General features: G+C 43.1%; 1 protein-coding gene across 2 annotated transcripts in view; it reads right to left on the bottom strand.

Annotated features, from left to right (window-relative positions):
- Positions 1–372: 372 nt before the first annotated feature.
- Positions 373–26,277, bottom strand: part of LOC140464870 (coagulation factor XIII A chain-like) — a 113,245-nt gene continuing 87,340 nt past the window's right edge. For both annotated transcript variants that reach the window (XM_072560434.1, XM_072560433.1), the window contains exons 12-15: positions 17,936–18,217; positions 10,612–10,772; positions 6,752–6,888; positions 373–3,902 (exon numbers count right to left, since the gene is read on the bottom strand). In XM_072560434.1, the coding sequence (XP_072416535.1) occupies positions 3,764–3,902; positions 6,752–6,888; positions 10,612–10,772; positions 17,936–18,217 (719 nt within the window). In that variant the 3' untranslated portion in view covers positions 373–3,763. The remainder of the gene's footprint in view (positions 3,903–6,751; positions 6,889–10,611; positions 10,773–17,935; positions 18,218–26,277) is intronic.

Here is a 26,277-nt window from a genome sequence, read left to right as displayed (position 1 = left end):
TGGGTTCACTAATGTCTTTTAGGGAAGTAAATCTGACATCCTTACATGGTCTGGCCCAAATGTGACTCCAGACCCACAGCAACTGCCCTCTGGGTAACTAGGGTTGGACAATAAATGCTGGCCTGGCCAGTGATGCCCTCATCCCGTGAATGAAAACATTTTCTCTCAAGAGTTCCAAGGGTCATTCTGAGTTGTGCCCCTCTCTTCCTTATAAAAGGTGTGACAATGGATTCTGGTTCTGCCTCTACATGGCACTACATTGTTCCACATCGTTTTGTGAGAAACTGTAGTCACCTATTAACAAACTGCAGTAAACGAGAAGCAAATCAATTCAACTTTCATCTCTTAATCACACAAAGATGACAAACTAAATTACAGAAAAGTTAATTTTATTAGCAATCAGCTTGGAATATTGATAGTGCACATTATAAGCGTGTGTGTGATACAAAAGAAACCAAGAGTAAAGCTCCTCATAATAGAATTCATGGCACATTATGATGTTACAATGACATACATCAAGGTTAAGTTAACCCACTGGAAATGCCCTTCAGGAAACCAGGGCATTCCATGATCCCTCAGTGTTCCTAAGAGGTGGAGCTGCTGACAGTTTGTATTCCTGAAGAGGTGAAAGTGAGGACTGCAGTTGCTGGAGAGTCAAAGTCGAAAAGTGTGGCGCTGGAAAAGCACAGCAGGTCACGCAGCATCAGGAGTGATGAGGGAGCTTATGCCCGACACGTTGGCTCTCCTGCTCCTCGGCTGCTGTGCCTTTCCAGCGTCACACTTGTCCACTCTATATTCCTGAAGACCTGCTTCCTCTGCAATGTATTATTTGTGACCTCCTTGAAAAAAAGGCTCTGTGGTAAATTTTTATGCAGCTCTGCTGTGCAGGCCACACTGTCGACTGACATATTGACTTCCAATCCAGATTCCACTTAAATGGATTAAAAACGGAGCCTCCAAATATATACACTAATGTAGTAGAGTAACACAATTCTGACTGACATGGTGGGTCAGTGGTTATCACTCACAGCAGCAGGGACCCAAGATCGATTCTAGCCTCAGGTGACTGTCTGTGTGGAGTTTGCACATTCTCCCCATATCTGCGTAGGTTTCCTAAGATGTGCAGGTTAGGTGAATTGGCCATGCTAACTTGCCCATAGTGTTCACGGATGTGTAGATTAGGTGCATACGTTTGGGGTAAATGTAGAGTAATAAGGGAATGGATCTGGGTGGGATACTCTTCAGAGGGTCAGCATGGACTTGTTGGGCTGAAAGAAGTGTTTCCAGACTGTAGGGATTATATGATATTCCTCTTTCCTATGTTCTTAAAGCCGACTTTTATTTGTTTCCCTAATGTCTATGTAACTCAGTGTCAAAGTTTGTTTCATAAATGCTTCGATCAAGTGGTGGCTTAATACATTTAGCATAGCAAATGCTGCATTAAAAATCAGCTTGTTATCACTGGATAAGTTATTGGTGGTAACTGGATAGAAACCTTTCAATCTTGGAATGCCACTAATGTGGATCAATGTTCTTGTGGTATCAGGTGAAACCCAGGAGCCGGGGAGGCTATTAAGTCCCTTGCTTCTGTTCTGCCATTCTTAGTCATGATTGATCATGAACTTCGATGTCATTTTCCCACGCTATCCCCATATTCCTTGACATCATTAGCTCATCTGCTGATCCTGTCTTGAAGATATTCAATGTCCGAACTTCCACAGGGCTCCACAGGAAGTAGAGGATTCCAAGCCTCTTGCATCCATTCATGGAGATGCAAATGTAATGCCATCTTCCCTCTTACAATAGCTTGTCACACTACTTCATAGTATATGGAAGCAGGCCATTCAGCCCATCACGTCCACACTGACCTTCTGATGAGCATCCTACCCTGACCCACCCGAATCCTGTAACCTCATATTTCCCCATGGCTAGCCCACCTAACCTACACATCCATGGACACTATGGGCAATTTAGCACGGCCAGTCCCCCTAACTTGCAAGTTGGACTATGGGAGAAAACCAGAGCATCCTGAGGAAATCCACACAGAAACGAATGGAACTTGTAAACTCTACATAGACAGTCGCCAGAGGTTGGAATCGAACCCAGGTCCCTGGCACTGAAGCATATTGGCATATTTTGTTGTGATGTTTATAACAGCGTTGCTCCTGACACTCAGTTAGGAGACTCAGAACATTCAGTCTTCTCCTGGGTGAATCACAAACATCTTCTACTCTGAGTGATATGTGGCCAAGTCTCTCAAACCAGATTTTTGGGTTAATGTATTGCTAAACGGTGGTAGGGTTAGATTTGGAGGGCTAGGGGATGGCAGTACCCTCAAACTCTGGTAACATGAAACTCTGTCAGCCTGAATATTGCAATGGCCCTCAACTGCAAAAGAGATAGGTCCAACAAGTCATTGCAAGTACCCCTGAGTGGTACTGCCTTTTGCAACATGGCCTTTGTTCTGGGACACTTATAAGCCCAGGTATGTGTAACCACAATCTCTAAATTGCTCAGTTGCCAGGGTATGGGGTTGGCAAGTGTGGAGGGAGGACAGGATGAATCTCTTGACCATGTGTGGGATGCTCTGTGCAGGGAGAGAATGAGGCAATTTCCTGGTAAAGAACCAGTACAGACATATTCCATACAAAACTGTCAAAGTTTCAGAGACCTCCAATGTACAACTTCTCTCATCTTCGATAAACTTTGATTCTGGTCCTACATTGATGCTGTTACGTGACATAAAAGTAAAACTACTCGCTCATACAATTTTATCTATTTCTTACTGGCTACAAAAGTATGTAAAGCAATATGGAAACATTCAATATTGTGCTTTTCACTGCAGTTAAAGAAAAGCAAAGTATGTAATGGCAATTAGCACTTACATTAAGAAAAAAGCATGATCTGAATACTTTTGAAAGTAAAAAGGGAGCAGATCGCTGCTTGGAGACAGCCAAAAGGTGGTAAGATTCTGTAGTTTCCAGGTACACACTGCAGCTTCTCTGCTTCCCAGGTCCCGATGCCACCACCCTCCCATTCCCTGTCAGATTGTCAACCTGTCAACCACCCTCAACTGCAGAGGAAAGAAGTCAATGCAAATAATTGCTTGTGGGTGGGAACGGGACATGGAGAAGATTGCGTCCAATTGTGATGCCCCTTGAGGGTGAACAGCCCGCTGGTAAACACCAGACGGGCTGATGGATAAAAACATCAACTTGGGTGAAAAATATATTCTCTGGCACTTGCGCATCCCATACTCCAGAATGGATCCAGAGAGGACACAGGAAAATAGTTGAGAAAGTAAGTGAATGCAAACATCCCTTTCTTTCAGATACCCAATAAAGTTACAAGATGCAGGGCTATATCTGCATGTATCTTTTGATCCAAGCTTTCTGTGACACATTATGTATAGCCATAGGTGAAAAGAAGTAATGCCCTACTGATATAATCCCTGTTTCTGGTTTATACATATATCCAGTACACAATAACATAAGCACCACAGGGTTTGAAAGATGTTAGAGCGTGGTTGGGTAAAATGTAACAAGGATAAATTCTTAAATGCTGTCATCAATTTGATATTGGTTGAAGTGACTAAAAGTTGATACAGAATAGCACAGGAAACAAGCTCAAAAACAGAGGATGAATACGTTTGAATTCCCTTTTAAATTTTTCAATTAATACACACTCCAGATTACATCTTCAGAAAACTCCCTTTTTTAAGGCGCATTAGAAGGAGATTCTTTGTTTGCTCCATTTAGATTTCCTATGTAACATTTAGTTCTAATTCTCCGATGACCTGCTTCAATGCATTGCTGTCCAGGCTCGCTATCACTTTGCGCTGACCCCGTTTCTTGGGGACAAACACTTCCTTTGTTGTTAAGGTGGCATTGTCTTGGAGGATACTGCAAACAGAAAATGTTATTTGTGTTACAAACTTGTTCAAATTTGATGTTGAAGCTTACCTCATCAGGATAGAATCTCAAGAATGCCAAATTTTCTTTGACTATTCATGGGCACCAAACAACCCCAGTACCCAGTGGCTAACCACTTTAACTCTACCTCCCACTCCGCCAAGGTCGTGCAAGTCTTGGGCTTCCTCTGCCGCCAAATCCAAGCCACTCGCCAATGGAGGAAGAATGCCTCATCTTCCGCCTCCGGACCCTTCAAACACACAGCATGAACATCGACTTCGCTAGTTTCCAAATCTCTCCTACCCCCCCACCTCCCAGATCCAACCCTCTAACTCAGCACCGTCCTCTTGAACTGTCTTGCCTGTCCATCCACCTTCCCACTTGTCTCCACCCTCATCTCCGTTCTATCACTATCACCCCCCACCTGCATCTACCTATCACCTTCCCAGCTACCTTCCCCCCACCCCCACCCTCCTATTTATCTCTCCGCCCCCTTTCCCTCCTGACATTCCTGTTGAAGGGCTTATGCCTGAAATGATGACTCTCCTGCTCCTCGAATACTGCCAAGTTTACTTATACTTGTTATAAACTGCACAAATTCATGCACAGCCATCAGTCTGCTGTAAACTGAAGGAGCATGTCTGTGCATTGTGCCTTTTCCAACTTTTGGGATAACCATTGTCTACTGTAAACCAACAGCAATGCCTTAATCAGGAATTGACTTGCTTGAACTGAATTTAAAATCAAATTTGGCCATTAACCATTCAATGGTACATTAACTATTTATCAACCAGAGTCCAAGTTCCCACTGATTGGGACATTTTTAAATGCAGTACAAATGATTGTTCTGTTTGAGATTTGGTATTCTTGCGATTTTGTCCTGATGAATGTTAGATGGAAAATTTCAAGAAAGCATGTTTCTTTTCTGTCAGTCATATTCAAGTTCTATGCAACAACCAAGCATTTATGTTTAAGAATAATCCCCAGGCTACATTTAGGTTTGAACAACATAATGTCATAACTTGACTTTCAGCATTTTGTGTTTCAAACCACTCCTTTTGTGTTAGCTTGTCATTTAAATTATTCACACTGACTTTCTTTGCCCTTAAGTCAGTCATTATCCCTTAGCCAAGAGAGTAACCAGTTCCCAGTGTAAATCTATCACTGAGAAGTTAGTTAAGCGCTGACTGATATAATTCAGCTGAACACAATGCTACAGATACTGGATGTCAGAAATAAAAACAAAATCAGAGAAACAGAGTAAGTGGACAGGATTCACCAGGTTCCTTGGAGGTGTGGGGGCCGAGGAGAATTAGAGAGGGACATGGGCGAAGGTAGAAAAACTCCAAATGAAGCTTTTGGCTGGATTTCAAATACATAGAGATATCCTTGTGATTTTCTCATCTTCACAGTGGAGATGACAACCCACCCAGCAGTGCAGGGTGAAGGGAGCTGAGGGCAAGTCATTAACAGGAACTTTCCCAGGTTTGTGTCATTTTATAGATGCCAGAGTTCATAGTGAGAGTACCCAGCAGCCTGAGGGTTACATGACATCTGCCATTTAATCCCTAAGAAGAGGGAGCCTGCTATCCAATGGCAGACACAGGCCTGTCACTGCACCTCTCTCTCATGAATACCGCTGTCACTGAGAGTGACCGAGCTCAAGACTCTTCCTTGAGTGAGAAAGATTCAGCCCAGTGTTTCAGAACAAATCTTTGTCAGAACAGGAAAGAAAAAGTGAGATGGGACAGCATTGCTTGAAACCTTTTCCAGTCCTGAAAAGTGAACTTTGTTTCTCTCCCCACAGATGCTGCCTGACCAGGTGAGAATTTCCAGTAGCTTGGCTCTTCAGTTTGGAGCCATTCATTTGTGGAGGGAAAGCAAAACTCTGGGTGGTATTTCTAGGATACAGATTGATAGCTGCTGGTAAATTCACCATGTGAGGAACCGAAGAAATCATCTCCATTTCTCTCCCACTCTGGGGCATGAGATGGATGCGTTCTTAGTTGCTTGCTTGCTATTTCAGATTAAAGGAACATGTGCAACATCTACAGAGTCTCAAGAACACCAAAAGAATGGACCTTCCTTCCCCTTCATCCCCAATGCCACTATCACCCCTCACCATCCGAACCCACTCCTGTTCCCTCAACTCCTTCTGCTGAAGAAAGAATAGAAAACTTTGCTGTTACATTTTCTGTCAATTTTCCAACTTTTACCTGATGTAAAACAGATGGAAGCGACATTGAGTTTTTAATAAGATGATATGTTAATAAAGGAACACACAGCCGGAAACATTATTTAATGAGGAAATCCAGCGGATGCTGGAAATCAGAAATGTGAAATTACTGGCAAGACTCAGCAGGTTCTGCAGCATTCGAGGAGAGAAATAGAATTAACATTTTGGCTCCAATGACCCTTCCTCAGAAATGGGTGTAGCCTTGAAAAGGTTGGTCTAAATGCTGAGGACGAGGTAAAGGGGTTGGGGGGGGGGGGGGGAAGGAGTAAATGACAGGTGGAGATGGAACGCAGAGAGAGAGAGAGAGAAACACAGCTAGACAGACAAAAGATCAAGTCATTGTTTAAACCTCGTGGAAGTAACAGACAGCCTGGGCGAGTGAAGGCTGCTAATAGGACAATGGGTGTGGCTGAATGGAGTGGTTTTTGTAGCAGTCCACATGATCACAAGGCCTGATGTGTAGGAGTTGGGGCAAGGACAGTGGAGAGAGTGCTCAGGCCTTAAAGTTACTGAACTCTACATGGACAATTGAGTCCCCTTGCATTATTTAATGCAAAGGTTTGATTACATTTCTATCACTTATGCTGATTTTGATTTTCCTTACCTGAACATCTTTAACTTTGCCTTCTCTGTATCAAGTCCATCAATGCGAAGAACCAGATGTTCGAGAGGCTTTCTGAGAGGGTTTGTAAATTCAATCACTAGGGTTACCTCATGCCCAAACATCACTGGGCCTTCAACCTGAAGAGAGTGTTGGCGGGGGGGAGAAATAAAACCTGTTAGGGGCTACTAGCAATAACCATTTATCAATCAGAGTCCACATGACAATCAAACAATACCTCTTTACATACAGTATAAATTATTGTTCCCTTTGAATTTGGTATGGCCTGATGACTGCATGCCTCTCTTTTTCAGCCATATTCTGCACCACCAAGCAAATGTTCATGGGAAATTTACCTTCCCCACAGCCTCCTGGTCCCTGGTTCCAGAAGGTTCCCTATAATATGTTCAGCCCGTGGTAAACCACAGGTAATTGAAACTGTGGAAAACAATTCTGCAGATACGGTGGTCGCCCTATGCCACAGTTTCAGGCTTGCCCCTTTTGTGTTAGTTTATCATTTGAATTATTCATACTGACTATCCTTACCCTTAAGTATGCCATTAATTCTCAATTAAAACAGTAACTTGTTGCCACTGTGATCCTAGCACTGAAAATAATGGAAGTGCTAACTGGAATCAATTAATCAATCAATCAATCAGATTTGTCTCAGTCTTTATCAATCCCTCAGGATTCCTACAGAGAAATAAATTCTCCCCATATTTGTGTGTTTCCTCTGGGTGCTCTGGTTTCCTCTCAAAGTCCAAAGATGTGTAAGTTAGGTGGGTTGCCCAAGCTAAATGGGCGGCACGGTGGCACAGTGGTTAGCACTGCTGCCTCACAGCGCCAGAGACCCGGGTTCAATTCCCGCCTCAGGCGACTGACTGTGTGGAGTTTGCACGTTCTCCCCGTGTCTGCGTGGGTTTCCTCCGGGTGCTCCGGTTTCCTCCCACAGTCCAAAGATGTGCAGGTCAGGTGAATTGGCCATCCTAAATTGCCCGTAGTGTAGGTAGGTGTAGGGGTATGGGTGGGTTGCTATGGGTGGGTTGCGCTTCGGCGGGGCGGTGTGGACTTGTTGGGCCGAAAGGCCTGTTTCCACACTGTAAGTAATCTAATCTAATCTAATCTAAATTGCCTATAGTGTCCAGGGAGGTGCAGGCTAGTTGGATTAGCCATGGGAAATGCAGGGTTACAGGGCTGGGTTGAGTCTGAGAGGGATGCTCTTCAGAGGATCGGTGTGGACCCGATGGACCAAATGGCCTGTTGCCACACGGTAGGGATTTTTCTGACAGCAAAACAATGGACAACATTTTGACATCATTTTCTGAGGCAAACTGCTGGAAATGCTCAGCAAATCAGCCATGATCTGTCGCTAGAGAAACAGGTTTTCCATTTTGGGGTCAGTGACCTTCCCTCAGGGCTGGTGCACTGCTGAGACAGCATCTGGACTACTCTGCACAGTATCAGTCTGCTTATTTAAAAATTTAAATGCATTGGAGTCAGATCAGAGAATATCCACCAGATTAATACCTGCAATGGATGAGTTGTTCAATGAGGAAAGGCTGGACAGACTAGGTTTGTACCTTACAGGGTTTAGAAGAGCCAGAGATAACTTGATTGAAACATACCATCAGACCATAAGACACGGCAGCAGAATTAGGCCATTCAGTCCATCAAGTATGCTTCACCATTCAATCATGGCTGACACATTTCTCAACCCCATTCTCCTGCCTTCTCCCTGTCACCCTTGATCCCCCTTACCAATCAAGAACTTATCTCTGTCTTAAATATACTCAATGACTTGGCCTCCACAGCCCTCCGCAGCAATGAGTTCCACAGTTTCACCACCCTCTGCCTGAACAAATTCCTTCTCATCTCCCTTCTGAAGAGCCATCTAAAGGCCCCAGGTCTTACTTTCTCCTACTGGTGGAAACATCTCCTTCACCTCTCATCCTTCTAAGTGCTGAGTAAGACCTAGAGTCCTCAACTGCTCCTGATATGACAAGCCCTTCATCCCAGGATCACCCCCATGATCATCGTCGGGACTACCTCCATAGCCAGCACATCCTTCCCTCGATACAGAGCCCAAAACTGTTCACAATATTCCAAACATGACCTGACCAGACCCTTGTACAGCCTCAGCAGTACATTTCTGTTCTTGTTGTCTCGCTCTCATGAAATGAATGCTGACATTGCATTTTCCTTCCTAACTACCAACTGAAGCTGCATGTTAACCTTAAGAGGAAGGTGGACAGGAATGTGGATTTGAGGTTACAACAGGGCCAGCTATGATTTTATTGAACAGCAGAACTTGCTTGTGGTGCTGAACAGCGTACTCCTGCATCTTGTAAAATAAACTGATGACGGTGCTAGGCAAATGCAGGGAGGAAATGAGTCAGTAAAGATGGGTCAAGAGGAAACAAAAACAGAAATTGCTGAAAAAACTCAGCAAGTCTAGCAGCATCCGTGCAGAGAAATCAGACTGAATGCTTTGGGTCAAGCGACCCTTCCTCAGAAATTCTAGAATGGGTCTAGAGGAGGTGTGAATGACAATCACAGAATCATTATCAGAATCTGCTAACTGAGAACATAGGTGCAATGGTTATGATTGACTTGCTTGTTGATTGGCAGAATGCACAGCAATTGGGGAACCAGCCGATATCAAACATAGTGAACCAGAAAGAACCCTATCTTTTATTCCATATTTACTACTCAAACTGTAATTGCATTCTTCCTTATGCACTGTGTTGAATTTAGTTTAAACCATATCATGCTATTGAACCACAAGTTATCTCATAAGGCCTGGTCTTCAACCATTTGGTTTGATCATGGACAACAAGCGTTATCACAAACAACGTTTCATTAACTATGAGCACAACAAAAGCATGCACTCTGTACTGTGATGTGGAGAAAAATGTCCACATTGCACACATTTCTCCCTTCCCCAAACTTACAGAATCACAGGATTCTGTTAAACGGTTATTTTATTATTCATTTACTTCTACTGCTCTGGATGACAATTACCAAATACAGATACTCTGAGAGAACTGATTATTAGACATGTAGGAGCAAATTTCTGAGGATGCTAGAATTTAGATTAGATTAGATTACTTACAGTGTGGAAACAGGCCCTTTGGCCTAACAAGTCCACACCGACCTACCGAAACACAACCCACTCAGACCCATTCCCCTACATTTACCCCTTCACCTAACACTACGGGCAATTTAGCATGGCCAATTCACCTGACCTGCACATCTTTGGATTGTGGGAGGAAACCGGAGCACCCGAAGAAAACCCATGCAGACATGGGGAGAACGTGCAAACTCCACACAGTCAGTCGCCTGAGGCAGGAATTGAACCCGGGTCTCTGGCGCTGTGAGGCAGCGGTGCTAACCACTGTGCCACCCATGGTGGCATCCTGCCACTCTGTATTGAAAACAAAAATTGCTGGAGATCACATCAGAACTCTGAAGAGTCATCCAGACTTGAAATATTAGCTTGCCCTCTCTTCCTGGATGCTGCCTGACCAGCTGTGATCTCCAGCATTTGTTGTTTTCAGTAATTATTAGACATCTTGGGCTCTCCACTTTTTAGAAGTACAGAAGTTCTGAACCAGAAGCGAATCACCTTGACCAAAATGAACATACAAGCAAACGAAAAATATTTTTGATGAGCCATTTTTAACTTTAATCTTTACTGGCTGCCACCAGTGTGTGAAATGGAATTGAATTTCATTCAAAAAGTAAAATCCCTCTAGTTAATAGGTGCAAAAAAAAATCCTTCATCATTTTTCTGTGTTTCAATAGGAGTTTGGCCCCTGTTTTGGCAAAAACAGTAATTTGAGCCCATTTTATACATAACTTACTCTCATGCTCAGCTTTGGAATCTGCAGGGGTACAGTCTTCTGAACAGCAAGGGTCTGCCCTGTTTCATTGACCCGGCCACTGATGAAAAAGTGCAGGATGGACTGTTCAACAAGGTGATCGACATAGTCCTTTGACTTGATCTTCACTTGTGCCTGATGAACTGAGGGTAGTGATATGACTAGGTTAGAAAACCATCTTTGAACAGAAGATTGTTGTCCTTTGTTTTGAAGTTAGAACCTGTCGTTTCACTTTAATGTTTTTATCAAAATGTGTGTTGCTTTGTCCAAATAGTTGTTTTCCACCAATTCAGCTCAAATTGATCACTCCATTAACTGTAAAAATGAACATCCAGTCCAACTGGCTCATATATCCAAGATGTGAAGAATTGAGTGTAAAAACAGCATGTACCACCACATAACAACGGCTGATAATAATCTAGGAACAAAACATACTCTTCTGGTGTAATGAATTTAAAGATAGTTGACTCACAGAGAAGATAGCTCTCACAGAAAGAACAAGTGTGAAAAACTTGCAGTCTGGATTGAAAACTAGCTTAATGTTAAAAGGCAGGTAATTAATAAATGTAGAAAGCATTGGTTGTATAATGAAGTGAATAGTATGGAGGTTATGAAGTTATTATATGCTGTTATTGCACACAAGCAATCTCCCTGAGGTAACAGTGGCTGAAGGACCTGAACTTAAGGGAATTTATATTTGCCAGGATTTGGTGTTGGAGAGACTGTTAGGTCTGAAGGTTGATAAGTCTCCGGGACCTGATGGCCTGCATCCCAGGGTACTGAAGGAGGTGGCTCGGGAAATCATGGATGCGCTGGTGATTATTTTCCAGAGTTCAATAGAATCGGGGTCGGTTCCTGAGGATTGGAGGGCAGCTAATGTTGTGCCACTTTTTAAGAAGGGTGGGCGGGAGGAAGCAGGAATTTATAGACCAGTTAGTCTGACCTCAGTGGTGGGAAAGATGCTGGAGTCTATTATAAAGGATGAAATTACGGCACATCTGGATAATAGTAACAGGATAGGACAGAGTCAGCATGGATTTATGAAGGGGAAATCATGCTTGACTAATCTTCTTGAATTTTTTGAGGATGTAACTCGGAAGATGGACGAGGGAGATCCAGTGGATGTAGTGTACCTGGACTTTCAGAAAGCTTTTGATAAAGTCCCACACAAGAGGTTAGTGAGTAAAATTAGGGCACACGGTATTGGGGGCAAAGTACTAGATTGGATAGAGAATTGGTTGGCTAATAGGAAACAAAGGGTAGTGATTAACGACTCCATTTCGGAATGGCAGGCAGTGACCAGTGGGGTACCGCAGGGATCCGTGCTGGGACCGCAGCTTTTTACAATATATGTAAATGATATAGAAGATGGTATCAGCAATAACATTAGCAAATTTGCTGATGATACAAAGCTGGGTGGTAGGGTGATATGTGATGAGGATGTTAGGAGATTACAGGGTGACCTGGACAAGTTAGGTGAGTGGGCAGATGCATGGCAGATGCAGTTTAATGTGGATAAATGTCTGGTTATCCACTTTGGTGGCAAGAACAGGAAGGCAGATTACTACCTCAATGGTATCAAATTAGGTAAAGGGGCTGTTCAGAGAGATCTGGGTGTTCTTGTCCACCAGTCAATGAAGGCAAGCATGCAGGTACAGCAGGTCGTGAAGAAGGCTAATAGCATGCTGGCCTTCATAACAAGAGGAATTGAGTATAGAAGCAAAGAGGTGCTTCTGCAGCTGTACAGGGCCCTGGTGAGACCACACCTGGAGTACTGTGTACAGTTCTGGTCTCCAAATTTGAGGAAAGACATTCTGGCTATTGAGGGAGTGCAGCGTAGGTTCACAAGGTCAATTCCTGGAATGGCAGGATTGCCTTACACAGAAAGACTGAAGCGACTGGGCTTGTATACCCTTGAGTTTAGAAGACTGAGAGGGGATCTGATTGAAACGTATAGGATTATGAAAGGATTGGACACTCTGGCAGGAGGAAACATATTTCCGCTGATGGTGGAGTGCCGAACCAGAGGACACAACTTAAAAATACGGGGTAGACCATTTAGGACAGAGATGAGGAGAAACTACTTCACCCAGAGAGTGGTGGCTGTGTGGAATGCTCTGCCCCAGAGGGCAGTGGAGGCCCAGTCTCTGGATTCATTTAAGAAAGAATTGGACAGAGCTCTTAAAGATAGTGGAGTCAAGGGTTATGGAGATAAGGCTGGAACAGGATACTGATTGGGAATGATCAGCCATGATCATATTGAATGGCGGTGCAGGCTCGAAGGTCTGAATGGCCTACTCCTGCATCTATTGTCTATTGTCTATTGTGTATGCACTAGTAGGTCTCTTCTGGATTTTAATTCCTCAGTGTGAAGTTTAGGAAATAACTATGCAATGTTGAAAATACATATGATAAACAGAATGAAAAGAGCATTTGAAGAACAGAATGATTATTGATAGGTTTTAATCAGTCTCAAATGGTGGTGAAACCGAATGAAATTGATCACGCTCATTAGCACAGTTTCTGTTGCAGACTGGGATTGATGCTGGGAGTGAATTAGGGATGAGGTATTCCTGACACACATCAATATGAAACAACAACACTGCCACTTTTCATTTATGAAGCGCCTTCAAAGTAATAAATCATTCCAAAGGGCTTCACAAATGTTGTCAAACACAAAAATTGCACACGGAGTCTCAGGAGGATACACTCAGATAGATAACCAGAAACATGGTCAAAAGGAACTGTTTGTTAGGGAGTGTCTGAAAGGAAGAGAAAGAGGTGGAAAGGTTCACAGAGGGAACTCCAGAACTTAGCATCCAGGCATCGGGGGTGCATCCATTCATGGAGGGTTACTAAAATTAGGAATGTGGAGGCAAGTCAGAATTGGAGAAGCCCAGATGTGAGGGGTTGCAGGGCTTGAGAGGTTACAGAGACAGGGGCGGGTGAGAGCACTATTTCCTTCTGCTTCCTCATTAGCCACCTTGGAGTCTGGAGGTTTATTGTCTTTAGGAAGGAGGAAATTAGACTTCAGTGCAGTCAATAAAAAGACCTTGTATTTATGGTACCAGGAGTCTTGGGTATGACAGCAGCCACAAAAACATCAAGGTCTTTGGATGTATCTGTGGAGGCATTGCAGATGGAAGTCAGAGCAGAAAGGCGCTGTTTCAGGGGCCCTTAGAAGAAGTGATCCATAAAGAAGGTGTTAAAATGTGATGATGGAGGGAACTAGCAGAGACAGTCAAACCAATCTCCACTACCACAAGAACAGTCAGAAAGTACCAGAACAACTTCAATGACTCACACAATTGGTTGAAATATGTCAATGCACTTGTCTCAACACAGCCTGGGACTGCAGCATTGTAATAATAGTGCTTGACAAGCAACCCAAGGTTCAGGTTAACGTTCTGGGGATGAAAGTTCAACACTCTCTATTGCTCCTTAACATTAAATAGAATACCATCACTGAATACCCTGCTATCAACATCCTGGGTGTTACCATTGACCAGGAAATGACCTGGACAAGTCACAGACATACTATGACTACAAGAGCAGGTCAAAGGTCAGGAACTCTTCAGCAAGTAACTCACCTCCTTACTCTTTCATACTTGTTCACAAGCCATACATCAGGAAAGTAATAGAATACTTGGCACTTGTCTGGTCAAATATAGCTTTGACAACACAAGAATGGGAGGAGCCAGTGCTGGACTGGGGTGGTTGATGAAGAGCAGCGCTCCGAAAGCTAGTGCTTTCAAATAAATCTGTTGGACCATAACCTGGTGTTGTGTGATTTTTAACTTCGAACACTCAAGAAGCTCAACATAAAAAGACTTTGGGAGTGCAGGTTCATAGCTCCTTGAAAGTGGAGTTGCAGGTAGATAGGATAATGAAGACAGCGTTTGGTATGCTTGCCTTTATTGGTTAGTGCACTGTGTATAGGAGTTGGGAGATCATGTTGCAGCTGTACAGGACATTGGTTAGGCCGCTTTTGGAATGCTGCATTCAATTCTGATCTCCCTAATATAGGAAAGATATCATTAAACTTGAAAGGATTTGGAAAAAAGATTTTCAAGGATGTTACCAGGGTTGGAGGATTTGAGCTATAGGGAGAGTCTGAACAGGCTGGGGCTGCTTTCCCTGGAGCATCGAAGGCTGAGGGGTGACCTTATAGGGGTTTATAAAATCATGGATAAGGCGAATAGCCAAGGTCTTTTCCCTGGTGTAGGGAAATCCAAAACAGAGGTGAGAGAGTGGTGCACGTATGGAATGAGCTGCCAGAGGAAGTGATGGAGGCTGGTACAATTATAACATTTAAAAGGCATCTGGATGGGTATATGAATAGGAAAGGTTCAGAGGGATATGGGCTAAGTGCTGGCAAATGAGATTAGATTAGGTTAGGATTTCTGGTCGGCATGGACGAGTGGGACCGAAGGGTCCATTTCCATGCTGTACTGCTCTATGATTCTATGACCGTGCTGAACAAAGTAACTCGTCGATCATCACTCCATCCATTACCTTAATAATTCACGCTTTCCACTATCAATGCATAATGGCCGCACAGTATACAATATACAAGGTATAATGCAGCAGCTCCCAAGCTTGTAACCTCCACAAGGACAAGGGCAGCAGATGCACAGGAACACCCCCACATGCAAGTCCTCCTCCAAGACAGACACCATGCTAATTTGGAACCATATCACCATTTTGTCACTGTCACTGGGTTGAAAACCTGAACCCATTTCTTAACAGTGAGTGTACTTACAGCAGATGGTTGTAGTTTTTCCAGCAGACAATTCACCACCCACTTCTCAAGGGAACTTAGGAGGGGGGGGGGGGGGGTGCGTAAATATAGGACAAGGCCAGCAATCCCAACATTTTATGAAAATATAAAAATATAACTACACATCCACTCAGCCCTTGACCTTTCTGAACTCTTGCAACAGCAATCTCACCAAATGCTGGATTACTGCATACACTGACCAGTCACACTCTTAACTTGCCGTACACTCCACACAGACTACTTCATTTCTTCAAAATCTTTATTTAAAGTGGCAATGCACCTCTATCTCACCTTTAGGAGATGCATGTGTTCATCTGGGGTCAAGTTTTGCAGGCATGTTACATTCACTTTCACACTCTGTCCAAAAGGTACAAGTGGCTTACTGTCAGTTGCAGAGAAATGCAATTGGGGAGCACTATCATAATGGAAGTTACTCTTTCAACAGGAAGTGGGAACACTCCAAGTTCTGGACTGATGTGTTTGCAGGGGAAGCTAAAGACAGAGCTAAGTGGGCAAAATGAGGTTGGTTGGAGAAGATAAGGCAATGATCAGCAAAAATTCCATCAACTTTGTGCAATTTCTCAAAGCATTGCTATGCCCTTATACTCAGCATGTAGCTTCTCAAGAGATGATGTCACTGCCTACACAGCTGAACAAGAGCGTCAGACTTTTAAGTGACGGGGGGTTACCTTGCAGGAAGTGTTACTGCACTCCATCTGGTGTAGGAGCACCTACAGTGCTGTACGAAAGGGAGTTCCAAGTTTTTGTCACAGTGACAGTGAAGGAACAGTGATATTGTTCCAAATTTTTTTTTGTTTATTCATTTCTATGGGATATGGGTGTCGTTGGCTGGGCCAGCGTACATTGCTAAACTCTGATTGCCCTTGGAGAAGGTGGTGGTGAGCTGCCTTCTTGAACCGCTGCAGTCCACCTGCTGTGGGTTGACCCACAATGCTCTTAGGGAAGGAATTCCAGGATTTTGACCCACAATGCCCTTAGGGAGGGAATTCTAAGATTTTGACCCAGTAACAGTGAACATATATTTCCAAGTTAGGATGGTAAGTGACTTGGAGGGGAACTTCCCATGTATGCCATTCCCGTATATCTGTTTGTCCTTCTAGGTGGAAGTGGTCGTTGGTTTGGAAGGTGCTGTCTGAGGATCTTTGGTGAATTTCTGCAGTGCATCTTGTAGTACACACTGCTGCTACTGAGCATCGGTGGTGGAGGGAGTGAATGTTTGTGGATGTGTTGCTAATCAAGCAGATTGTTTTGTCCCGGAGGTATCAAGCTTTTTGACTGTTGTTGGAACTGCCCCCACCAAATGGGGAGTATTCCATCATACTCCTGACTTGAGCCTTGTAGATGGTGGACAGGCTTTGGGAAGTCAAGAGGTGATTACTCGCTGCATTATTCCTAGCCTCTGACCTACTCATGTAGCCACTGTCTTTATGTGGTGAGTTGAGTTGAGTTTCTGGTCAATGATAAGCCCTAGGATGTTGATAGTGGAGGATTCAGTGATGAAAGCACCATTGAATGTTATGGGTGGTAGTTAGATTGTCTGTTACTGATGATGGTCATAGCCTGGCATTTGTGTGGCACGAATGTTTCTAAATCAGCATTGTGTAGGATAGGAGGAACACTTGCATGTGATGGTGCTCCCATGCAGCTGTTGCTCTAGCCTTATACAAAGATTGCAGTTTGGACGTTCGGACATTTGTTCTCCTACTATTTTCACCCCAACTCAATAATGACACAAGGTTAGTTGTGTACCACAATGAGTTGTCATTGGATGAAATGCATGAGAAGGAATGGTGGGTATTTGTAAATCCAACAGCTGAAGGTGCTATTTATTGTGATCAGAATACTTCAGAGTAACTATTGAACATTGAGGATCATGTCTGTTTGGCTTTGTCAGGCGTGTTGTCCAAGCCCCCTTTAGGAACATGAAACTTCATTTGAACTTATGCCCTGCCTTCGGCCATCTCCAGATTCTGAGGTAATCAATGCAGAGAGTAAGGAGGTGAGTTACTTGTAGAGATCTATGGAAGCTAACCTGATATGACCGACCAATAGTTCCTCTTTCTTCCAGAAAGGTGACTTCCCATTGGCAAACTCATTGATGCCAAAAATAGCACTGGGGCAAAATAGTCTGAATGACCCACACAGATGACCCATGTCTGAACGAACCACGCATCAAGTGAAAATCCAAGATCACAGCAAAGAAAATGAGCAAAACTTAGCTGTTGCAAAACTCAAAATAGTTTCCATTCCATATACCCATCAGCAACACAGAAATCAGATCCAACTGATTTCAATTTCCCAACTGTACAGGAGATTAATTCTTGTTGGATACCCTTTAGAAATGATGTCCCTGCAGGTTTGACCATTAAAAAGTGGAACCTCCACCCCAAATAAATATTTAAATGAAGCATGCACATATTGCTGTTCCCTCACCAAACCCCCAATAACCCCATAACTGGATCACAATGCACCGGTAATCAGAAAATCCAGAACAATGGGTCTCACCTTGATGAGGTTCCACAGTGACTTTAATGGTCTCCCGCTTAAATTCAATTTTTGGAACTCCAGTGTAGAACACCACGGTGCCACTCAGAAAGAGAGTCGTACTGCGTTTTTCATTGCTGTTGTTTTGGAGTTCTATGCCAACAAAGAAGTTGGTATCAAGGAGGACATTCTCAGGAACATGCATGTTTAAAGATACATCCATTGTGACCTCAGTTACAGCTTGTTCCTTCTTCAGCCCGTGTTGGATTGCTGTGTTCAGTGCCATCCTCTCCTCTGGACTGCCTGAAGAGAGAGGTAACAAAAAAAAAGGAATGGCGATGAGGTCTGCCCATGAGGTAATTTTACAAGAACTAGAGGGCATAGGTTTAGGGTGAGAGGGGAAAGATTTAAAAGGGACCTAAGGGGCAGCTTTTTCATACAGAGGGTGGTGCATGTATGGAATAAGTTGCCAGAGAAAGTGGTGGACACGGGTACAATTACAACATTTAAAAGGCATCTGGATGGGTGTATGAACAGGGAAGGGTTTAGAGGGATATGGGCCTCTAAAATTGGATTAGATTAGGTTAGGATATCTGGTCAGCATGGACGAATTGGACCGAAGGGTCTGTTTCCGTGTTGTACATCTCTATAACTCTACGCCGCCATATGCATTGTTCATCAGGATTAATAAATGGCAAGTGTTGGGGAAACTCAGCATCTTGCGAAGAGAAACTGTGTCACCTTTGAAGCTTAGTGTGACTTATCTAGAACTGAAAAGGGGACTGATCATAGGTTTATTCATTGGGAGAGTAGATTCATAAGTGCTCTCTTCCAAAGTGCTGTGCAAAGTCAAGATATCTCATAGGGATCGATTTCGGGGCATCCCTCTTCATAGACAGGAGGGATAGTTGTCCCTGAAAATGGAGTGGAAAACCTGTTATTTAATCCTATTTGCTTAAGACTTCCTCCCCCTTGCCACTTTGCAAATGTAACTTATGTCTGCTGGAAGTCATGCTATGCAGTAATTCTCCTCACAGCTAAATTCGATTTAAATTAAAAATTTATTCATGTAGAATTAAAAATTCATTAACCTGGATTGTTTGAAAGTTGGCATCTATAGATCACAATTCTGATGTGGCAGATTAGTGCATTTTTAACATCACATATCTCACTCCAATTGTGTTTTCTGAAAGCTTTTACTGCTGAAGTTGATTCCTCTGTTACTTGAATTCCTTTCCTCTCACTCCCTTTACTATATCTTTCACTTGCTGTACAAGATAAACCAGCTTCACTCTCTACTCATATACCATTCCAGTTTCATTAATTTAGTGTTTCAGTCTTCCTCCACCCTTGCCACGCATCAAGTAATTTGCTACATTGAAATTTGGCCAGTAGATTTTAGCTGTGATGACAGGGTGGCTAGTTACTTATGGATGAGAAATTGCTTAGCATCAGCCTGTCAGTGCAAACTGGGTAGAAAGAAGAGTCTTCTGTTATAATGGGAGGCTTAGGCTTATGCAATATTGGCCTTGGGCTCCTCTTACATCAGACTGGTGAACTGCATAGAGCTCACAGTGTCCTGAGGCAACATGTTGGTAAGGCTGGTTTGAATTTCAGCCCATTGTATCATCAACAGTGGCTCTTGGCAGTTTGCAAATGAGGAACTAAGTGTTTGGGACTGTGTGAGTACAGACAGAGGGAGATAAGTGAACAGTAGGAACAGGGGTGATCAGGATTGACAGTGAAATGGACTTGCCAAATTATGCATCTTGGTGCCCATTTGAAGATTGCAAAACAGTGCAGCATTGTTGAATTTCCAGGCCCAAAGTATTCATGGCAATCAGTGTTTTATTTCCTGTTCAAGCAGTGTGGAACATTGAAACATTCCTGTTACAGTGTTCCATATTTGCTGCATGCTTAACAATTAGCCAAGACTTAAACGCTTTGTAATTCTCATTAACGTGACAGATTGGTACAGATAAACCGATTTTATGCTTTCGAATTAAAGGTCATATTAATGTCAGAATTAGGAAGAATAAAATGTTTAAACGTTTGGCAATTAAATAAAGGTTAAGGAAAGGAAATATAGATGCAGATATTACAGAATTAAAATAATGCAGATCATAAAATAGCAAGCTTTAAATTCGGCGCAGATTTTCTTGCTGGCTTGCCCATTGCTGATGAGTGAGACATGCAACTTCAAGACTTTTTCAACAACCATTATACCCTTCACATCATCACCGTCACCTTCTGCACTCCTTCCCCCATCATACCCTTCACATCATCACCATCACCTTCTCGACCCCACACCCTTCCCTTCTCTTCACTGTCGTGTTTTCTCTTTGGGAAATTTCCCAATTGAAACCTGAGCTGTAGACACGGCAACATGTTGGCCTGAATTGATTTGACAGAAGATACCCAAAGATTACATTTCAAAAAGAGGAACTTTAATATGGTCAGAAAATAGAATAACCCACTTGCAGAGAAAAGGAAACAAACACATTCTTGAGAAAGGAGTGACTTGTAGTTTGAACATTGCAATCCACAAAGTGAGGGCTCAAATTCAGAACAAATAAGGGGCGGACCATCCCTTGAACTTTAAGGTTTCATCTATCTGGCCTACATGTGACACACAGCCTTGGGTTGACTCTTAACTCCAATAATCTCCAGCCCTGAAATGGCCCTATCAAGCCACACTGTTCAAGGAGTAACTAGAGAAAGGTAATAAATGCTGTCCTTGCCATCAATGCCCACACCCCATGAAAGAATAAAGAAAAAAATAAATTGTCAGCTTCCCTGGGACTTCCCAAAGCTCAGGTGTAATGAAATGTTCCTCACTTACCAAAATGAGTGCAGCTCCCATAAAACACATGACGCTCAATACCATCAAGGACAAAGCAGCCTGTTGACTTGTACCATGTACATCACCTTCAATAGTCACTCCCTCCAACACCAGCACCAGTATTTACTTAATAAACTGCAGCAACTCACCATCTTAACACCATCAAAGGCACCTGTGGGTCTATGGTTATTCAACGAGTGACACCAGTGTGGAAGATACCTCATCATGGGTGAGGTCTTAGCTAATTTACACCACCACTGACAAAATCCTTCAGGTTTAGCTGATCCAGAGATTAAGTCACATGAGATCCAGGCTGAGTTGTAAGTTGGGAACAAAATTAACTTGATCATATCACAACAGTTGGTAGTTGTGGAGGGGGTGTCTTTCTAACTGGAGGTCTGTGACCAGTGGGGTTCTGCAAGGGTCAGTGCTAGGTCCTCTCTTGTTTGTAATTTATATAAATTATTTGGATGAAAATATAGGAAGTCTGATTGGTAAGTTTGCAGACAACACTGAAGTAGAGTTGTGAATAGCAAGGAGGGTTGTCAAAGGATACAGCAAAATGTAGATCACTTGGAAAGTTGGGCACAGAAATGGCAGATGGATTTTAACCTGGGAGGTTAAAAAAGAAAGTTTACATTAAAAACTTTACAAGTCCCTTAGGAGCATTGATATGCAAAGGGATCTCGGGATGCAAGTCCATAATTCCCTGGAAGTGGCAGTGTAAGTGGAAAAGGTGGTAAAGAAAACATATGTTATGTTTGTCTTCATTGGTCAGGGCACTGAGTAAAGAAGTTGGCAAGTCATGTTGCAGCTATATAAGATTGTAGTTAGACCACATTTGGAATGTTATGTGCAATTCCAGTCACCACACTATAGGAAGGATGTGGAGGCTTTGAAGATGGTGCAAAGGAGGTTTACCAGATTGTTGCCTGGATTGAAGTGTGATAACTATAAGGAGAGGCTGGATAAACTTTGTTTTCCCTTGAGCATCGGAGGCTGAGGGGCAACCAGATAGATGTATGCAAAATTATGAGAGGCATGACTAGGATGGATAGTCAGAATCTTTTTCCCAGGGTAGAAATGTCAAACACTAGGGGATGTAGGTTGCAGTTGAGAGAGGAAAATATTAAAAGACATGAGCGAGGCAAGTTTTACATCAAGGTTAGTAGGTGCTTGGAGCTCACTGCTATGGGAGGTGAAAGCAAAAATGATAGCAATATTTAAGAGGCATTTAGACAGACACATTAACAGGCAGGAATGGGTGGGATATAGACAATATGAAGGTAGATGGGATCAGTCTAGAATAACATCATGGTCAGTACAAAGGCCAAAGGGCCTGTTCCTGTGCTGTACTGTTCTATACTTGATGATCATTATGTGCTCAAGCTTTTGCTGTTGTATGCGATGGACTAGATGAACCAATAGGTATTTTCATCAAGTCGTACAGTGCAGAAGAGGCCCTTCAGGTCTGCACTGACAAAACGACTCTAAATCTACACCAATCCCACTTCCCAGTATTTGGCCCACAGCATTCAATGCCATGACACTGCAAGTGCTCATCTGAGCACCTTTTAAAGGTTGTGAGTTTTCCCGCCTCAACTTGAAGATAGTGAGGACTGCAGACACTGGAGAGTCAGAGTAGATAAAATGTGGAGCTGGAAATAGCACAGTAGGTCAAGCAGCATCAGAGTAGCAGGAGAGTCAACATTTCGGGCCAGGACCCTTCAACTACCTTCTGCTGAAACAGTGCACTCTAGATCCCCATCAAACCTCTTGCCTTTCATCCTAAGTTACACCACCTTGTTACTGACTCTACAACGAAGGGAATAGTTACATTTTATCCACCTTGTCATAATCTGAACCATCTTAATCAGGAGCCCTCTCAGTCACCTCTGCTCTAAAGGAAACAATCCGAGCTTATCCAGCTTCCATCCGTAGGAAAAGAGCTCGAACGCAAGCGGCATCTGGTGAATCTCCTCTGAACCTCCTCCAGTGCAATCACATCCTTCCTTATAGCATGGTGACCAGACAGTTCCCTGCCCTGGTCAAAAGTGAAGACTGCAGTTGTTGAAGATTAGAGCAAAGAGTGTGGTGCTGGAAAAGCACAGTTGGTCAGGCAGTATTCGAGGAGTGAGAAAATCGACATTTCGGGCAAAGGCCCTTGCCAACGTGAAAGAGTTTATAGATTTAAGAAAGAACTATTTGACCCAGCCACTTTGGTGTGTTAGCAAGATGGAATGACTCACATTAAATGAGTTGCCCAGGTGAGAAAGTTGCTTCTGAAAAATAACACATCTTAAAAATATGTGGATCAATGACCTGACATTTAAGATGGTTACATAACTGCTTTGCCTCCATGATTTTAATTTATTTGCACATAGGAATTTATCCTGTCAAATTTCAAAACAACTGATGATCTCCCTCATTTTAAGTTGATGGTGTGAAACTTTATGACTACATGCCACTTATTGGGGTGGCATGGTGGCTCAGTGGTTAGCACTGCTGCCTCACCACACCAAGGTCCCAGGTTCAATTCCAGCCTTGGGCGACTGTCTGTGTGGAGTTTGCACATTCTTCCCGTATCTGCGTGGGGGTGCTCTGGTTTCCTCCCAAAGATGTGTAGGTCAGGTGAAGTGGCCATGCTAAATTGCCCATAGTGTTAGGTGCATTAGTCAGAGGGAAATGGGTCTGGGTGGGTTACTCTTCGGAGGGTCGGTGTGGACTTGTTGGGCCGAAGGGCCTGTTTCCAAACTGAAGGGAATCTAATTCATTTTTTAAAAACTAATAATTTACAGTGGGGGCCATGCAGCTTCTAGAAAATGAGGTTACTGGGATCTCAGATGAATAAACATTTGCTGAAATCACTACCTTTTATCAGAATTTAGCTGCTTTTTGCTTCAGCATTTTTGTCTTGTTTTTCTGAAGGTGAATCGTCAAGAAGCTTCAGTTCAGAGTATGTAAGTCAGGAGCTTTTTTAAAATTTGAGTGCTTGATTACCAATAGCTTTTTCAAGCAGACTCTATACACATATGCTAAGCTAATTATCTTTTTTGTAACCTTCTGTATTAGAACCAGGTTTTTATCTATATCACAGGGGAGACTGTAGGATTGCGTGGGTCAGAAATAACAACTTATAAGTAGCCCGCTTTCTAGTTAAATACTTGGAAAGAAGAGCAAATTTTTATAATGAGCAATTTAAGAAATGCTGAGAGTTCATTGGACAAGCAATGCTGCAAAACTAGCTTGGAGCCATGCAAGGAGAGATGAAAGTGAACTGGGATTAACTGCAACAGAACAGGACAGAGGAAGAACCCAAGACAAATGATGTCTCATTTCAGTTTATGTAGACTTGACACTGTCAGGAAGTTCTTTGGAATAATCCCCAACACATCAAGTTATGGAGTCTCTCACCCCTAGTATTCCTGGTTCCCTATATTCTAGTTTAGAAGGTTGAGAGTTACTTCATTGGAATGTATATAATTCTTTGGAGGCTTGATACAGTGGAACTGTTTTGTCCCCTGGCTGGAGAGCCTAAACCTGGATCACGGTTTTGAAATAAGGGATCAGCTACTTCGGTCCAAAACTGCCTGATAGTGTGGTGGAGGCAGCGGCCATTAAACAAATTGGATAATTTGAAGACAAAAGACTTGCAGCAAAATGGGACAAATGCTGGGCAGTGGGACTTAGCAAATTACTCAAACCTACAGAGACACAATGGGCTCAATCACCCTCTTTCTGTGAGGTAACCATTCTCTAATTCTGAGAGAAACTTCTTCATTCAGATGAGGGTGAATCATCGGAAATTTATCACCCCAGAAGAGTATGGAAGCTGCACTCATTGAGTATACTCAAGGCTGAGATCTGGACAGTTTCAGACACTAAAGGACTCAGGAGAGATGTTGGGACAAAGTGGGAAAGTAGAGTTGAGGTGGGCAATCAGCCCTATTGGTACTGAACGGTGCAGCAGGCATGAGGGACCATTTGCCCTCCAGCTGTTGCAATTGCCTTTGGTTTCCAAAGAAATGCCTCTGCCCTCCTGCAATTCCAGCCTCCCACAAGTGGTGTCACTACTGCTTTGCGTATTGGGTCTTCACTACAGGTCTTTTTCATTGTGTCACGTAGCAAGTGTCTTAAACCTTGACATTAGTTCCCCAATTTAAAAAGATAAATATGCTGTTTTGTTAATTGGGGAAACAAATATTGGAGAATCAATAAATGAAAGGCCAATGAAATCTCTGGTTCCGCAGCCATCTCAAAGACTGAAATATTGAATAAAGGCCTATGACTTTGACACAAATGGACAGTACTGGGAGGGCTTCCCGTGCTTGTCTGTCCATTAAATTTGAATGAGTGCCCTGGAGGCTTCTGGATATAAGTTAAAGGCAGGTGACGCTCCATGTTGAGAAAGTGTGTTTGTAAAATTCAACCCTCAGGGTAGGAAAAATATTTTCATCAAAATGTACATGTGACCACAATAACATGCTCAGGGTACAGTGCGGATGCCTGTGGTCAGAGCATTTATTGAAGAAAACTAGCCTCTGCCTCACAAATGTGGCAATTGCAATGGAACAGCAACATACCCCCGGACCTTTGTAGAACAACTTTGAACTGACAACTTTGTAAAGAAAGGGAGACAAACAGAATTGATTTTATGGATGCATGCTCTACCCATGGAGGGAATTTCTTGGAAAACCACAAGAATTATATGCACTCACAATCGAAAGACACAGATGGAGATTTTTCACGGTAATGACCCCTGGACAGTATAGGCTGTCTGGAGCTAAGTCTCCCGTTACCAAGACTGAGAGGCCAGTGCTCCAGGTAGACTTTAAGCCTCAGTCACAGCATCTTCCTGCAGCTTCTAAAGCTGCAAGGGTCACGGGGTAGACCCTCCAGCTTTGAAGACCTGACCCTGTCTTTCACTGGACAGCAAGCCCCCTCTCTGCCATTCTTGGGCCAAATGGAGGACCATTACAAATGAGTGACTGTTTCCCGCACTGTGCCAGCTTTTGACCCTCACCTAAACCTGAAGGCAGGGGCTCAGGAGTCAATAGGGAAAATCCTGTCCCATGACAAAACACAGAGACAAGGAAACGTTTGCTCAACAAAATCAGTTCGGAGACCCACTGGGGATAGGACCGCACTGCTTGCTGTAAAGGAGCATCGTAAATGCAATCAATAAAGTTTGTGTTTACAGTGTTTACCCTGTAGAAATCAAACAGAGTGACACTTCCTCCACCAGATCACATTAAATTTGTGGAAATCACATGAAATTCTCAGCAGTGTGACAGATTTCGCTGTAGTTTTAACAAATTGCCTAATGCATCAGCATCGAGAAAGATCTCATTTCACCAAAATTTCACAGTTATATATAAATCCCACAGTTAGATTACGCCAAATAACACATTTCCCCCCGCAGCAGTAAATTTTCACCTTGTGCTTTAAAACTGATTTTATCGAGCACGTTATGCTCATCAGTCTCAACCTCAGGATTCTCTGCAGCAGCCTGATCATGTTC

The sequence above is a fragment of the Chiloscyllium punctatum genome, chromosome 41 (assembly GCF_047496795.1).
Source record: "Chiloscyllium punctatum isolate Juve2018m chromosome 41, sChiPun1.3, whole genome shotgun sequence".
NCBI lineage: Eukaryota > Metazoa > Chordata > Chondrichthyes > Orectolobiformes > Hemiscylliidae > Chiloscyllium > Chiloscyllium punctatum.
The sequence above is the reverse complement of the archived record's forward strand: the minus strand, read 5'-3'. Positions and strand labels throughout refer to the sequence as shown.